The sequence below is a fragment of the Garra rufa genome, chromosome 2 (genome assembly GCF_049309525.1).
Source record: "Garra rufa chromosome 2, GarRuf1.0, whole genome shotgun sequence".
In the NCBI taxonomy this organism is placed as follows: domain Eukaryota; kingdom Metazoa; phylum Chordata; class Actinopteri; order Cypriniformes; family Cyprinidae; genus Garra; species Garra rufa.
In genome coordinates this window covers 53448693-53465496 of record NC_133362.1, presented here as the reverse complement: position 1 = coordinate 53465496, position 16804 = coordinate 53448693, and the positions used below count along the sequence as shown (strand labels likewise).

Genomic DNA, 16804 nt, shown 5'->3' with positions numbered 1-16804 from the left:
TGTTTTATAATGGATGCTCACCCATAGAGGTGGATCTTGTGAGGGTCAGTGGTGTTTATGCACATATGAGCACCAGCATCAACATATATAGAATGTATTTGCTGTATTTTTCATTTGTATGTTCATTTTATGATGGAAACAAACAGTAGATATTCAGTCAGTCCAGTTCAAATGGACAGGTTTAGTGAGTGGTATTTTGGCATCTCCCTGTTGTTCTGTTTGGCAGGTTCACTTACTTTAGAAAAAGTACTCTGTAGTTGTTTAGAATGTCTGAATTAAAGAATTCAGGAGCTTTAAATCTGTCTAATATATATACATAATCAAAAAGTCTTGGTTTTACTTGGTTAATAAATAATCAAACTGATTCAATGGCACCGCATCCTCTTTCACATCATCACATAAACTTGATCTAATTAGTTAGTGCTGAGTTATCGCATCGTATCGTGATATCGGTGTGAATCGTATCGTATTGCATCGCAATATGTCACAAATGTATCGTTAATATATCGGATCGGATACTTTGTATCGAGATGCGTATCGGATCGGCATTATACCTTAGATGTCCAACCCTAATGGGGAAACAATACACCACAATCAACCTCGTAGAGTTATTACTGTATTAATTTCTCAGTGATCTTTTTTTGAAATGGGAGTAATATGACAGACAATATTCACGATGTAAAGCAGAGGTGTTTTGAACAGAGTCAAATTCTCTTACACAGCTTTACACAAACACTAATATAAAATCAGTCTTAATTTTAAAGTTTGTGTATAGTTCATGTTACTAATAAAGTTACTAATGTGTTCAAGTTCAAGTTACTAATAAAATCAATAACACTAGTATTCAGGGGCAGAAATTGAATAATTCATTGTAAAATTGCATGAAAGCGCATGAAAAAGGAAACCAATGTGAAAACAGCACTGAGAAACACATGACAAGACTCAGCGCAGAGGAACAACAAAGCTCAGACTTAAGTCCAAATCCAAGATTATGTACCCCAACTCTAACGGTGCTACAAAGCACCTTCTCAGAATACAGGGTGGGCCATTCATATGGATACACCTTAATAAAATGGTAATGGTTTGGTGATATTAATGTCTTGTTTGTGGCACATTAGTATATATGAGGGGGCAAACTTTTCAAGATTCGTTAAAACCAAGCACGCCATTGTTTTTCTTGTGAAATTCCCAATAAGTTTGACGTGGCACATGACCCTCTTCCTATTGAAAACAAAAAAACTAAAGTTGGATCCAAGATGTCCCACTTCAAAATGGCCAGCATGGTCACCACCCATCTTGAAAAGTTTGCAGGAAGACTGGTTTGTTTTCAACATAATTCTACAGGGTGGGCCATTTATATGGATACACCTTAATAAAATGGTAATGGTTGGTGATATTAATGTCTTGTTTGTGGCACATTAGTATACGTGAGGGGGCAAACTTTTCAAGATACGTTAAAACCAAGCACGCCATTGTTTTTCTTGCAAAATTCCCAATAAGTTGGATGTGTCACATGACCCTCTTCCTATTGAAAACAAAAAAACTAAAGTTGGATCCAAGATGGCCCACTTCAAAATGGCCAGCATGGTCACCACCCATCTTGAAAAGTTTGCAGGAAGACTGGTGTGTTTTCAACAGGATTCTACTTCTACAGGGTGGGCCATTTATTTGGATACACCTTAATAAAATGGGAATGGTTGGTGATATTAACGTCCTGTTTGTGGCACATTAGTATTTGTGAGGGGGCAAACTTTTCAAGATGGGCGGTGACCATGCTGGCCATTTTGAAGTCGGCCATCTTGGATCCAACTTTTTTTTTTCAATAGGAAGAGGGTCATGTGACATATCAAACTTATTGGGAATTTCACAAGAAAAACAATGGTGTGCTTGGTGTTACCGTATCTTGAAAAGTTTGCCCCTAATGTGCCACAAACAGGACGATAATATCACCAACCATTCCCATTTTATTAAGATGTATCCATATAAATGGCCCACCCTGTAGAATCTGGTTGAACCAGTCTCCTGTTTTTAAGATATGCAGTGCATTTTTTTCATGTGCTTGTTAAGGTTTCCTTTTTGAGTAAAAGTTTTTCCACACTGTTTACAGGTGTAAGGCTTCTCTCGAGTGTGAACTCTCATGTGCACTTCGAGGTATCCATATTGGCCGAAACTCTTTCCACACTCAGGACAGGAGTAAGGCTTTTCTCCAGTGTGAACCCTCATATGCTTGGTAAGGTATCCTTTTTGGTGGAAACTTTTTCCACACTGTTGGCAGACGTAACACTTCTTCTCAGTGTGGATTCTCATGTGTCTTTTAAGGAATCCTTTTTTAATGAAGCTAACGCCACACAATTGGCAGGTAAAATTATCTGTAATGTGAACTCTCATGTGAACTTCAAGGCCTCCTTTTTGAATGAATCTCTTTCCACACTGTTTGCAGATGTAAGGCTTGTCTCCAGTGTGAATTCTTATGTGTTTGTTGAGGCCCGCTTTTTGAGTAAAACTCTTTCCACACTGTTGGCAGGTGAATGGGCACTCCCCAGTGTGAACTCTCATGTGCCCTTTAAGGCTTACTTTTTGAGTGAAACTCTTTCCACACACTTGACAGGTGAACAGGCTCTTCCTTGTGTGAACTATCATGTGGTTACTAAGGTTTACTTTTGTACAGAATATTTTCCCACACTGTTGGCAGGAGAAAGGCATCCCTTCAGTGTGAACCCTCATGTGCCTGTGAAAGTTTCCTTCATGGTTGAAACTCTTTCCACAATGTTGGCAGGTGTAAGGCTTGTCTCCAGTGTGAATTCTCATGTGTCTGTTGAGGCTAACTTTTTGAGTAAAACTCTTTCCACACTGTTGGCAGGTGAATGGGCACTCCAAAGTGTGAGTTCTTATGTGCATGGTAAGGTCTCCTTTTCCATTGAAACTTTTTCCACACTGTTGGCAGGTAAAAGGCTTCTCTCTAGTGTGAATTCTCTTGTGGACTTCAAGGTTTCTTTTCCGTGTTAAAGTCTCTTTAGTCTGTTGCCAACTGAAAGATTCTTCTCCAGTTATAAAATCATGATGAGTCTCATATTGTTCTTTCTCTTCTGTTTTATTCGGTACTATGCACTCCTCTTTTAGCGGCATGAGGTCTATGGTGAAAAAAGGTAAATAAAAGTTAGCCCAGTTAAATAGCTCAGAAACAGACGTCAAAACATTTACCAACATGTGTGCTAAAAAAATCCAGAAAAATGCATTTATATAGTATTAAAAATAAGTATTTGATCCCCTATCAATCAGCAAGATTTCTGGCTCCCAGGTGTCTTTTTTAAAAGGGAGTGCTCCTAATCTCAGTTCGTAACCTGTATATCATGTGCACTAATTGCAAATTACATCACCTGTCCTAGTTTCATTTAACCCTCTCTTTATAAGTCGGTTTGTGTTTAGTCTTTGTTGTGCAATTTTAATGTTATGTTGGATTTGAGTTCACCTGTGTAGCGTCTGGACCAATCAGACACACTTATTTATTACATTTAACAAATAATCCTTAAAACCAATAAGCCAACTTTAGGTTGGCGTTCTTGAAACAACCCCCAATGTGACCAACATTAAGGCAACTGGCCCTTAAGGGCAACTGATAACACCAGTTTTACGATCCAAAGGAATGCAGCAACTATACCAATCTTAGTACACATGCAAAGTACCTTGCTCTCAGACAAAGAGTCATAAAAGCCCACATTATTTCAAAACCTCCCGCTTAGAATTTCAGCCTCTCTAATTGGTCAGGCCCATCCTGAGTGGTCTTACTCTTCACAGACATAGAAGGGATCACACACAGCTCCGCCTTCGCTCTTCTAAAAATCTTGATTGCTGCCTGTGTGGAGGGCCTCCCCTGAGCCCATGCGTCGGGCCCAGAGGGGGGCCTCAACATATAGAGCTGCGTGGACTCCCCCCAGCCTGGGAAGTCTCTGGATCCCCATCTCTCAACTGCGGCCTGCGGTTCCTCAGAACTGCTCACTCGGGAGAGAGGACTCTCTCAACCAGAATAGAGTCAAGAACAACCTCGGAGTACTTCAGCCATCAAATGGAACCATCCAGGACTTCTTCAGAGGCTCCACGAGACTCTCGGTCGAATGCAAGTATCGTTTCTTCCACTAAACAGATGTTTTGTGTAAGCTATCGTATGCTGTGCTTTGCGTTAGAAACTGATGGTTCTTTCAGATGGTCAACTCAGCCTCACACCCCTTTTCTTGTAATCTTCTAGCTATCCTTATCTTTCCCTGTAACGTGTATGAGTGATGGTATGTTTGTTTGTTTAGATTAGTTATGTCTTAAGGCGGCCGTACACGGTGCGAATTCGGACAGTCGGAAGACCGTATGGTCACGCACACGTCACAAGTGACTTTTTTTTACGGACGCAGTGGTACACGGCACGATTTTAAAACCTGCCGATTTCCGAGGCAATCACATTCTGAGAGGAAGGCTGTGTATAATAAACTGTGTATGTAATGTTCAATACAACTGCTCTCTGTCTATCTCATAACTGCATATAAAAATTATGAGCTTTGACACTTTGCTACACATGCAGGAACCGTGTGATCACCATTGCGTGTGTACACTCGTTGCAAACTTGACAAAACTTCACCTCTACAGCAGTGCTAACAAGCATATGCATTAAAGACACTAGAACTGCAATGCTACAGCAACGTAGTATTATGCACGTCGAGGGTGTTAGTTGGCCACCACTATAGCTAGCAATAGCTGTAGCAAACAATAGGTGATCGATCACCGATCGATACCTCATACAGCGCTCGCTGTTCTTGCCAAAGTTCAGCGAGTTTATCCTCTGTGGCGCTGTCATGTTCATCTTCTTCTGTGGTTTTCTTTAGCTTCTGATTGGTCATTTGCAGTTTGCTCAACAAATCAGCTCGTTCAACAGCACACATGTCACGTCTTCAGTCGGACAGCTCCCGAAGTTTTTTGACATGTTTAAAAATGATAGTGAGGTCGTGAAGTGCTCGTAAAGCACTCTTGCTCGTCTCGTAAGTTGTCATACACCATACGAGCCCCAACCATACGAGAAGAGGCGATTCCCTCCGATAACCACAAAAATCGCATGCGAGCTCGTACGACCTCAAAAATCGCACCGTGTATGCCCGCCTGTAGTCTTAAGTAAATAAAACTCTTGTGCACAAATTACATGAGTCTCTGATTCTTCCTTGCAAATAAATGTCCCTTTATGATTTCCGATCAAGCTAAATGCTCTTATGCATTAATACTGTATGAATGTTATTTTTCTGTGGCCAAGAAAATATCATTGCTTAGAGTTGATATAAAATTACCCTGAATGTTCGCTAGACGAACAGATTAATTGATGGTGATTTGATTCCGCTACAGTTACTACTGGCGGCCGATATAAATAATAGTAATTATTTATATACATTTCCTTTTTGAGCTAAATTCGTTACACCTGCCTTCCCTGTCTGGATTTCCCTGTGTAAATTTTATTAACAAACTTTCGTTGAATCCTCGTCTCCATGCTTTTCACATATGCATCTGTGACAGATCGCAACCTGCAAATTTAGCAGCTTGTTTTCCCCCACGTTATGGATCTCATCTCCATTAATGTTATTCCAAGAAGGGGCAACACCATCCTACATGAAAAAAACATTTTCATCTTTCAGTGGGGCAGGGACCTGGAGGTCTATGTTGAGGAGTTCCTTAACGCCTGCACCATGCTAGCAGCGACAACGTCTGCCTGATGGAAGAATTTGGGTGTGGGCTGGACAATGAACTCTGCTTTGCCTTACCTGACTGGATCCTTCAGCACTACATCAACCAAGTCATGTGATCACGCGGGTTGGTGTACAAAGTAGGCGAAGCAGAGGAAGAGGACAACCTCGTCTAGTTACACCTATCAGATGTCTCGCAGCAAGACCCACAGCCAAGCATCACCCAAACTCGTGGAGCCCGAGCCCCCACTTCAGACAGAGCCAGTGTCAATGAGAGCGACAGCGCTAAAGATCGCTAGAGCACCTGAGCCAAGCCAGTCCAACCAGGTGCTGCCACAATCCCTGCGACGGTGGATGTTTCATTGGGGCTTGAGGGTGCTCAGGATAGTAAAACCTGGACCTGGGTCATTTAGATTTGGAACAAAATTTGACTGATTTCACTGAGGATATACAAATTGAACTTCCTGCCTACCCCGAAGAATCTATCTGTTCCCACCCACCCTCGCTCAGTTGTCTCTGTCCAGCAGCCCTGCTGCTTCAGCTCTAACATCCCTGTGTCCTGACAGCCCCTCAACCCACCATCTATGCGGTGGGCTTACCACGGGTGTCTGCCAGTCTCCACCAGCTCTGGCAGGCTCCAATATCACACTGGCTCCGCGTTGGTCAGTCGTCGTCCCGCCATCGCCTCAGGACTCCACTCCTCCGGCTGCACCTTGTCGCTCTGTCCCACCCGCTCAGTTGGGCTGCTCTCTTCCTCCGGCTCCACCTTTGTTTTCTGTTGCACAAGCTCTACCACGGACATCCGAATCTCCACCTCGGTCGCCAGGGCTCTGTCTTGGCCCTCTGGATTCTCTGTATTGTCCAGGATCATGGGCTCTACCGCCACCTGTTCTGCCTCCGTTGGTCAGCCCCATGGAGTCATCAGCCCTTCCTCCACCATGGCTCCTCCCTCCTTCGGCTCCGCCGTGGGCTACCATCATGGCTACGGCTTGGGTCTCGCCTGACTCCTCCTGCTCTGGGTCCCTTCTGTTTTCCCCATGGTTCCTCCCTTCGTCCAAAACAATCTGGAACACACTCATCGTCCTCCTCTCGGGGGTCTGTCCTCTGCCGAAGTTTCCTCCTTCATAGACTTTATGTGTTAATTTCTTTTTTACGGCACGAGGTTGCGCCTCCCGAGAGGGGGAGTAATGTCACGCCCCTATGGACTGTCTGTGTTGGTTTTGCCCATTGTCCCAACCCCTCTGTTGCCCATATTTGGTCCTTCCTGTTCCTGTGCTCATCATGTGCACTAATTGCAAATTACTATCACCTGTCATATTGTCATTAAGCCTGTTTATATAAGTTGGTTTGTGTTTAGTCTTTGTTGTGCAATCCTAATGCTATGTCGAATGTTTGTTCACCTGCCTTTCTGTCTCTGTGCATTTTTATATATGCATACATGATCATTTCTAATCTTTTTATTTATGAAATAAAGAGAATACTTCATGGTATCATGACTCTTCAGCTGGTTAGTATTGTTTTGGACTGATAATTTCTTTGTCAGTGGGTAAAAAAATCAGCAGGGGATCAAATAATTTTTTTCCCACTGTATACTGTGTATGATTATTTGCAAATTGCCTTTCCTTTTCCACAGAAGCGAGGGGCAAAGTGAGCAGTGCTCATTATTCATTTAATATAGTCAGTGGCTCCAATACTGCTCTAAACTGTAGAAATGGTAAAATGGTGCCACAGTTTTCATTAGTATGTATTGCATGTTTGAAACCCTCATGCCATTACAAAAATTTTCATTTTTGGGTGGACTATCCAGATAATGAGCCAGTTGAAGAATGTTTGTTGAATTAATTATGACTGACAGAATTAAACCTTTCTGAAAAAGCCACTTTTGTGTTGTGTATTCAATACCCATTGCTAAAATAATAAACTTTTAAATATTTATTTAGAGCATTTAGGGTTTATTGATAAGTAATTATTTGTGATTCATTCAATCAAATCATGTAATAATTTTTATTACAGAACAATTCACTGACAGCCCTACTCAATATCATCCCTTTATCCACTCCCTGGTAAGATGATCACTAAACTTTAATTATAAATTTTTTTTTTTTTTTTTGGAGAATTGTAACATTTATAATGAGAAAAATAAAGCGATATAAAGTGCCATATTTAACATGTTACTTTTTTCTTCTATTTTACAAGTATTTCTCAAGCTGAAATTGTATTAAATTTAAAAAGTTTACATTTAAATCATACTAAGTGCATTAAGTAATAAAGATACTTTCCTCAAGTATCTAACACCCCTGGACATGCTTCAAAATTATCATCGAGCTTGGCTTTTTAATAAGGATCAAATGAGAATTAAAACCAACCTGTTTGTTCCACAGTATCTTCATGTTTGACCGTGTACGTTTCTTCAATTTTCAGGTCTTCGCTCTCCTCCTTAATAAATGCCATCTTTATAATAGTGTGTGGATCTCAGCAGGAATTATCTGGACAACAATTAACAAAGACAAATCAATCCAAAGTAAATCTCAGTGTTGGATCTCAATCAGCTCCCTAGTTCAGTAGTCGGCTCACTGGTAAGGGACAGCTAACAATTTTTAGTTTCCAGAACGTTTCCCATTGGTGAGCCAAGAAAGTTTTCTTTACGTAACTAGAACGTTCCCTTTAGGTTAGGGAAACGCTCTGGGAACGTTAGTTTTTGGTTCCCAGAATGTTCCCAAAAACGTTCCCTATTGGCGAGCCAGTAAAGTTTTCTTTACGTAACTAGAATGTTCCCTTAAGTTTAGGGAAACGTTCTGGGAATGTTACAACGTTCCCAAGAATGTTCCCTATTGGTGAGCCAGGAAAGTTTTCTTAACGTAACTAGAACGCTCCCTTTAGGTTAGGGAAATATTCTGGGAACATTAGTTTTTGGTTCCCAGAATGTTCCCTATTGGTTAGCCAGAAAAGTTTTCTTTACGTAACTAGAACGCTCCCTTTAGGTTAGGGAAACATTCTTGGAACGTTAGTTTTTGATTCCCAGAACGTTCACAAGAACGTTTCCTATTGGTGAACCAGAAAGTTTTCTTTACATAACTAGAACGTTCCCTTTAGGTTAGGGAAACGTTCTGGGAATTTAGTTTTTGGTTCCCAGAACGTTCACAAGAACGTTTCCTATTGGTGAGCCATAAAAGTTTTCTTTACATAACTAAAACGTTCTCACAGGCAACACAGGGTCACAAGTTCACACAGGCAACACAGGGTTACAAGTTCACACAGGCAACACAGGGTCACAAGTTCACACAGGCAACACAGGGTCACAAGTTAACACAGGCAAATTCAAAGAATCATAGACTGAAGCTACCTTATGCAACAGTGTAAAGAGGGGCTAGTACATATACCAGTGTGGTTGAATAGCTCGCTGTGATTGCATCTGCTATAATACTATGTGCAGTCTATTACATATAGGTTGAAATCCTGTGTCGAGCTTTTTAGCTATTTCATTTTTGCAATCAAATATTAGCAGACACCCATTATATAAAGGTGCTACACAATGTGTTATTTGCAGGCCTAAATATCTAAATATATTTGTAAATTAAAGTAGTACATAAGGCAAGGTAAAAGGTTAGTAAGGTAAAAACACACTCCGAAAATTGATCTAAGTTTGTAACTAGAGGGATTTCTCATTAAAAAACATACCTTGGGCCTAATTGGTACCACATTGAGTAATGGTGAAAAAGAAAACAATGTTTTCCTTTAAAAAATTATAAGATATCTTTACAAAGACATGCATGAAGCTTAAATATATTGTGGACTAAGCATCATAGTAATTTTTTAATTGTGCCCACTTTAAGAAATGCTTTTTTTTTTTTTTTTCTTCATTCAAGAGAAGCTTGTGTTTGCGGCACTGTATAAGCCTATCTTTACAAAAAAAAGTGAATTTAGTGATTTTATTACACAATTGGGGCTAACTCAACATTGCCAAATGTGTCAGGGAACTAACAAATCACTGAATTGGTTAAAATCATAATTTGCGTAAAATATGTTTTTCCCTTGGCCTTTTCTATTTGACTTTAAAGCTGAAAGTGGGCTTAATGGGTACATTTACCCCAGCATTTACATGCAGCTTGTTGTCTATAGAAAAGGCTATATTTTATATATTGTTTACTTAAAAAAAATAAATTAAAAATATATTAAAAAAAAACAGCTATCGAACCCAAATCACAATTTAACACGTTTACAAAGTAACATCCCAGATAGCAGACCAACACTGAATCGACATTGAATCAATGCTAATGCATCAATCATATTATCATTGAATCAATGTTGAAATTTAACATTGTTTTTTCATCAGTTTTGCACCCTGAAATAATGTTACTTCAATGATGAAAAATCGATCAAGATGGTCATTAAATCAACATTTCTTCAACTTAAATTAAATCACTTATTTAACATTGAATTAACATAGAAACATTATCAAATCAATCATGCTTTTACTTTTTTCAATCAGAGAACATGCATGACTGTAATTAATATGGTTTTGAATCAATAAGTCACTCAAAGTAAACAACATCCTTCAGTTTACATGCAAATGTGTTTATTTTTGCCCCACACTGTTTGAACAAGAAAATAACATTGAATTCAGGTAAAACAAATTATTTAAAAAAATCAAAACAACAAAAAACTTTGTGGTAACTTAAAAAGATATAGGCCCTGATTCGCAGACAGGGCTTAGCTTAAATCAGGACTAGACCTTAGTTAAATTAGGCTATTTAAACAGCTTTTATAAAATGCAAGGGAAAAACACATTACTAGTGTGCATCTGAGACAAAGCAATGGCAATGGCATTTAAATATCTGTCAGAGTAAGTTATTTTCAGTTAAGAGAGCTTAAACATGAGTTTAGTTTGGGACTAGCCTTGTGAAATGGGGGACAGAGCTTAAAATACAATGTACATACAGGATATGATAAAATGAAAGACAAAGTGGCCTTAATACATGGAACAGTTAATTCTGAATTTATAAAACAAATGCCAGGAGAAGAGCCTGTAAAAACTGACAGCATATAACAAATGCAACCTGCATCTGCAAAATGGAAGTAAATGGAAATTAAAACCATCAAAGCTAGAAACACTAAAATACCACAGACTGAGACATTACCAGTTTGCTGTTCAGGTCTTGAAGTTTGAAGTTTTTCCATGGATTGAAGCTACTTTTCTTATTAAAAAAAGATGTCCTTCATTAAACAGTCTGATAAACTTAGGGCTTTCCACAATAAGGCAATGTCCCCAAGCCATACAGGACCACAATGGAGCCAATGTTGCACTGTCACAGAAATGATGATATCTGAGGCCTTCCTTTTCTCAGCTTTCACTTGTTGTAAGGCATCTAAAGTATAAAAACAAACAGGATGTTAAAACTGCATAATGTTGTAAAACATTTGATTAGTAGTGTGCAACTGAAAGAAGGTGGGTCCTAAATATTTGGAAATGTGACTTAATGTACTACAAAATTATGTGCAAATTGTAATTAGAATTTAATATGGCAGATGAGTGCGCTTAAAATAAATATTTTTTTTCTCCAAAGTTAAGATCTATTGAAAACATAATTGTGGTGTATTGAGATAATGTGTATGGTGATTACTTGATTACTTGGTTTATGTCTGGTTTTCATTGGTTCCTTGTTTAGGAGCCAGTATATAAGTCACGTGATGTATTGCTGTGATGACGCGTGTATTCACTTAAGTAAAGTGTGCTTGATGGCATTTTGTTGGTGGTTTTGCCTCGTTAATACATAACATAAATTGGCGACGAGGAAACATTATGTGAAGGAACATGGCACAAATTGGAAGACTGGATGAATATAAACCAGAAAATGAATCCTGGTCTGCATATATTGAACGAGTGGAACTGTTCATGATTGCTAATGATGTAGATGAGGCGAAGCAAGTGGCGACTCTGCTTAGTGCTATGGGAGCTTCCACTTATGGATTGCTACGGAATTTGGTTCAACCTTTAAAGCCGAAGGATAAAACATTTAAAGAAATCGTTGATATCCTACAAGCCCATTTTGAGCCCAAGCCGTTGATAATAGCTGAACGCTTCCGATTTCAGCGTTGTGTGCAAAAGCCCCATGAAACTGTGTCCCAGTATGTTGCTGAACTTAAACAGTGTGCGTCGAAATGTGATTTTGGTGCAAGTTTGGATGAAGCTTTACGTGATCGCTTTGTGAGCGGAATTCAAAGTGAAGCATGCCAACGAAGATTGCTTTCTGAAGACGCTCTTACGTTTGCACGAGCATTTGAAATTGCTCTTAGCATGGAAACAGCTGCCCGGGACACGCTTCAGCTGAGGAAAACGGAGGATTCAGCGGCAACTGTGCATAAGGTAAATGAAAAAACTACTCACCACCAAAGATATACATGCTATCGTTGTAAAGGAAGAAATCATAGTGCCCAGGAATGTTATTTTAAAAATTCGAAATGCCATAATTGTGGAAAGATGGGTCATGTAAAGAAAGCATGCAGAGTTAAAGAGAAGTCACATGTGAATAAATCCGCTGGGCCACAGAACAAGCATAAAGTTACAGCTTATATGTATGCTGAAGAGCCAGAACTGGAGATGTTCTCGGTGTTAAGTGATATTGAGAAACAGACATTCCGAGCGAATTTTACTGTGAATCAGCAAGATTTATTGATGGAAGTCGACACAGGAGCTGCTGTGAGCATTATTTCGCAAGAAATGTACAAGCAGTCATTTGCTCATTTACCACTGGAGGGAGCTCACGTAAAGCTAAAGACGTACACAGGTGAAAACATTCCAGTTTTGGGCCAACTCACTGTTATTGTGCAATACGAAGATCAAGTAAATAAGTTACCGCTGATCGTAGTGGAAGGGAATGGACCAAATTTGTGTGGTAGGAACTGGCTCCAGAAAATTAAGTTGAATTTGAAAGAAATTCGATATGTGAATCAAATGAGACAGCCCAGGTCTATCCAGGAGGTGCTTGAAAAGTATGATGAAGTTTTCAAAAATGAGTTGGGCACTTTGAAGGATATTAAAGCTAACATTTCAGTGAAACCGGATGTGCCACCAAAGTTTTATAAAAGTCGTCCACTACCTTTTACCATGAAAGAACGGGTGGAGAAGGAAATTGATCGATTGGAGAAGGCAAAAATTATATCTCCAGTAACGTATAGTGAGTGGGCTGCTCCAGTTGTCCCTGTAATTAAAAAAGATTCAACAATTCGTTTATGTGGAGACTATAAGGTCACTGTCAATCAAGCTGCCAACACTGAAGTGTATCCTCTACCACGAATGGAGGACATTTTAGCCACTCTAAGTGGAGGCAAGGTATTCTCCAAGATTGATCTAGCTCAGGCTTATCAGCAGGTCTTGTTGGATGATGACTCCAAGAGATATACAACAATTAACACACACAAGGGACTTTATGTCTATAATCGTCTGGCATTCGGCATCAGTTCGGCCCCTTCTATTTTTCAACGGATAATGGAACAACTGATGAAGGATCTGAAAGTTGTTGTCTATTTGGATGATTTGTTGATCGTGGGTAAAGATGAGGAAGAACATCTAGTAACTCTCTGTCAAGTTCTGCAGCGTCTACAAGACTCTGGATTAAGAGTGAAGAAATGTAAGTGTGAATGGGGTCAGACACAAATCGAATATCTGGGTCATGTGATAGATGGAAGAGGAGTGTACCCAACTAAGGACAAAGTGAGGGCTATTCAGGATGCACCAGCACCTTCAAATGTGAAAGAGCTGCGAGCCTTTTTAGGCCTGGTAAATTATTATGGACGTTTTGTACCACACCAGAGCACTGTGTTGGCACCACTATATAGGCTGTTAAAAGAGCAAGTGGTTTGGCAATGGGGGAAGAAAGAACAAAGTGCTTTCAATAAGTGTAAAGAACTGTTGACCAGTGATAAAGTGTTAGTACACTATGATCCACAGTTACCTCTGACTTTAGCATGTGATGCTTCAGCTTATGGAATTGGCGCAGTGTTGCAGCATACAATGCCAAATGGTGAGGAGCATCCTATTGCTTATGCTTCACGTACATTGTCCCCTGCTGAAAAGAAATATTCACAGATTGAGAAGGAAGCACTGAGCATCATTTATGGAGTTAAGAAATTCCATCAATATCTGTGGGGAAGGTCGTTTAATTTGATGACTGATCATAAACCTTTAGTGACCTTGTTTGGTGAACATAAGCATTTCCCAATGATGGCTGCTGCTCGCATTCAGCGATGGGCTTTAATCTTGTCAGCATATGATTACCACATTCGTTACCGTAAGGCAGAAGATCACGGAAATGCTGACGGCTTGTCACGAATTCCTTTACCTGAAATCACAGATGTGGGCACAGAAGCCATTTCAGCGCATATCAACACCCTCCTGATGAATCACCTTCAAGAGGCACCTCTAAATGCATCACAGATTGCCAGAGCAACTAGAACAGACCAAAAGCTTCCTAAAGTTTTCAAGTATGTAATGGAAGATTGGCCAAGTAAAGTGTCTGAAGATTTGAAGATTGAAGATTTGATTTTTATGCTAAAAGAGATGAATTGTCAATGGAACAGGGATGTGTGTTATGGGGCACACGAGTGATCGTACCCATCAAATTTCAGAAAGCTGTGTTGCGTGAACTTCATTCAGGACACCCTGGCATTGTTAAAATGAAAGCCCTGGCACGCAAATATGTATGGTGGCCAAAAATTGATATGGATGTAGAGGGAAGTTGTAAAGAATGTGAAATCTGTCAGCAAGAACAACGAATGCCGACTCAAGTCCCTCTTCATCCATGGGAATTTCCGGGTGAGTGCTGGAGACGGTTGCATGTAGATTTTGTTGGACCTTTCCTGAGTAATATGTTCATGATCGTAGTGGATGCTTATTCCAAATGGTTGGAAGTCTTCCGTATGCCACAGATTACGTCTCAAGCTACAATTACCAGATTGAAGAGAGTGTTTTCTGCATATGGATTACCTGAACAAATGGTGACTGATAATGCAACTACTTTTACTTCTGATGAATTTCAAAGATTTGTGAAGCAGAATGGCATTTTCCATACTACCAGTGCACCTAGACATCCAGCCACCAATGGATTGGCAGAGAGATATGTCCAAACATTTAAGCTGGGCATGAAAAAATTGAAGAATGAACAAATGTGCATTGATGATAAAATATCTTTGTTTTTATTGCGCTATCGTACCACCCCAAATTGTACTACAGGTCAGTCACCATCTGATTTATTTCTGAAAAGACATGTCCGCACCAGATTGGATTTCCTAAAACCAAACATTCATGAAGCTGTTCGCAGAAAACAGTATTTGCAAAAAAATCAACATGATTATCAGGCACAAGAAAGATCCTTTGCTGTGGATGATGCTGTTTTCTTGCGCAGCACAGTGGGAGGAGATCCAAAGTGGTTATCTGGAGTGGTGGTACAGCAGACTGGACCTGTGTCGTACAAGGTGTGTGATCCAGTATCGACCACTGTGTACAGACGACATGGTGATCAATTGAGACCACGTCATTCTTCCTCAGAGGCTTATGATGATCAATTAAAGTTGCGTAGCTCATTACCGACTCAGAAGCCTGAAAAGGAGAAGCCTGAAACTGGCAGCCCAGATTCAGGGTTAGATGGAACATCAACAGCTGTATGTGAGCCTGAATCATCAGTTGAACCACCTGAATACTTGGCAAGTCCGGTGGGTCTGCGGCGTTCTAAACGGACTATTAAAGTACCACAACGTTTCAGAGATTGAGTAGAAATTAATGTTTTTATTAATGAAGTTAATGTGGTGTTAATTTAAATGGGGAAGGTGATGTGGTGTATTGAGATAATGTGTATGGTGATTACTTGATTACTTGGTTTATGTCTGGTTTTCATTGGTTCCTTGTTTAGGAGCCAGTATATAAGTCACGTGATGTATTTCTGTGATGACGCATGTATTCACCTGAGTAAAGTGTGCTTGATGGCATTTTGTTGGTGGTTTTGCCTCGTTAATACATAACAATAATTAAGGCTTTTCTCATTAAAGTTAAGATATTTAAGACTCTTAATGGATTTAAATTTGATCAAACTAAATTTAGGACAAAAGGACCCATGTGGACCCTGACTTACCATGCACACCCTGGAGCCTGGTGTCTGTAAATAGAGTTTTTTTTTGTTCACGCTGATCTTTCAGTCTTCTACTGCCCAGTTCATCCGAGAAGCCGGCTCACAGCATCCTGACACGTGCCTGCAACAGCAAAACAGCCGACCTAAAAGGGTGTCAGGAACATATTTGCACAAAAAAAAAACATGGAGAGGTTACAAATAATTGTCATGGGAATGTATATATATATTTTTTATTAAGTTATAAAACATTAAAAACAGTATTCACTTGGTAGATGCGTATTGAATGAAAAACTTGCTTTTGTCAATAAATAAACAAATAGAATAAAAATAAATTAATCTTAAAATGTAAATTACCATCACACATCTGGCATCTTCACATTAAAGAGTCCACTCTGGTAGCTGCCATCTCTTGAAGCCTCAGACACTGGTTCAGCCAGTTCTTCAGTCCTGATGTGAGCAAAGCTGTGAAATGTCCTTCTGATGAGCCTATAAAAAGGAAAAAAATGGAGGGTGAAAAACACTGTTATTAGGTTAAGCAAATTCGTTTTGTGACATACTGACTTAAGGTGTTAAAAAAAACCTAAAGTATTAACGTTATATCAAACTAATATATAAAAATATATTAAATTAAATAATCAAATGTATTAAACTAATTACATAAAAATTTAGAAAAATCAAACAATGCAAGGTTTCCCCTATTTATCAGTCAAAGAAGGAGCTGAGAGAAATTAAAATTAGGTCGGTAGGACGAATAAGAAATTTGTAAACATATTTATTAACGTACATTAAAATTTTCCATTCATATATTTTTTCAGGATAGAATGTCAAAATCGCGATCAGTCTGCTTGTGCTGTCACATAGTGTTGAAACACAAACATTTAAACAACACTCTCATTATTGTATCTGGTAGAGGTTGGTGGAAAAACAAACCGAAATGTAATATATTTAACAAAAATTCTTACCTGGCCGGTC

General features: G+C 39.4%; 1 protein-coding gene across 1 annotated transcript; it reads right to left on the bottom strand.

Moving 5' to 3' along the window:
* Nucleotides 1-641: 641 nt before the first annotated feature.
* LOC141325601 (uncharacterized) lies at nucleotides 642-16304 on the bottom strand. The gene is made up of 5 exons (XM_073834379.1): nucleotides 16187-16304; nucleotides 15836-15975; nucleotides 10850-11077; nucleotides 8078-8197; nucleotides 642-3131 (listed from the first exon to the last, which is right to left on the bottom strand). Exons 4-5 carry the CDS (start codon nucleotides 8160-8162, stop codon nucleotides 2029-2031), a joined length of 1188 nt encoding a protein of 395 aa, XP_073690480.1. The 5' UTR covers nucleotides 8163-8197; nucleotides 10850-11077; nucleotides 15836-15975; nucleotides 16187-16304; the 3' UTR covers nucleotides 642-2028.
* Between the last annotated feature and the right edge of the window lie 500 nt (nucleotides 16305-16804).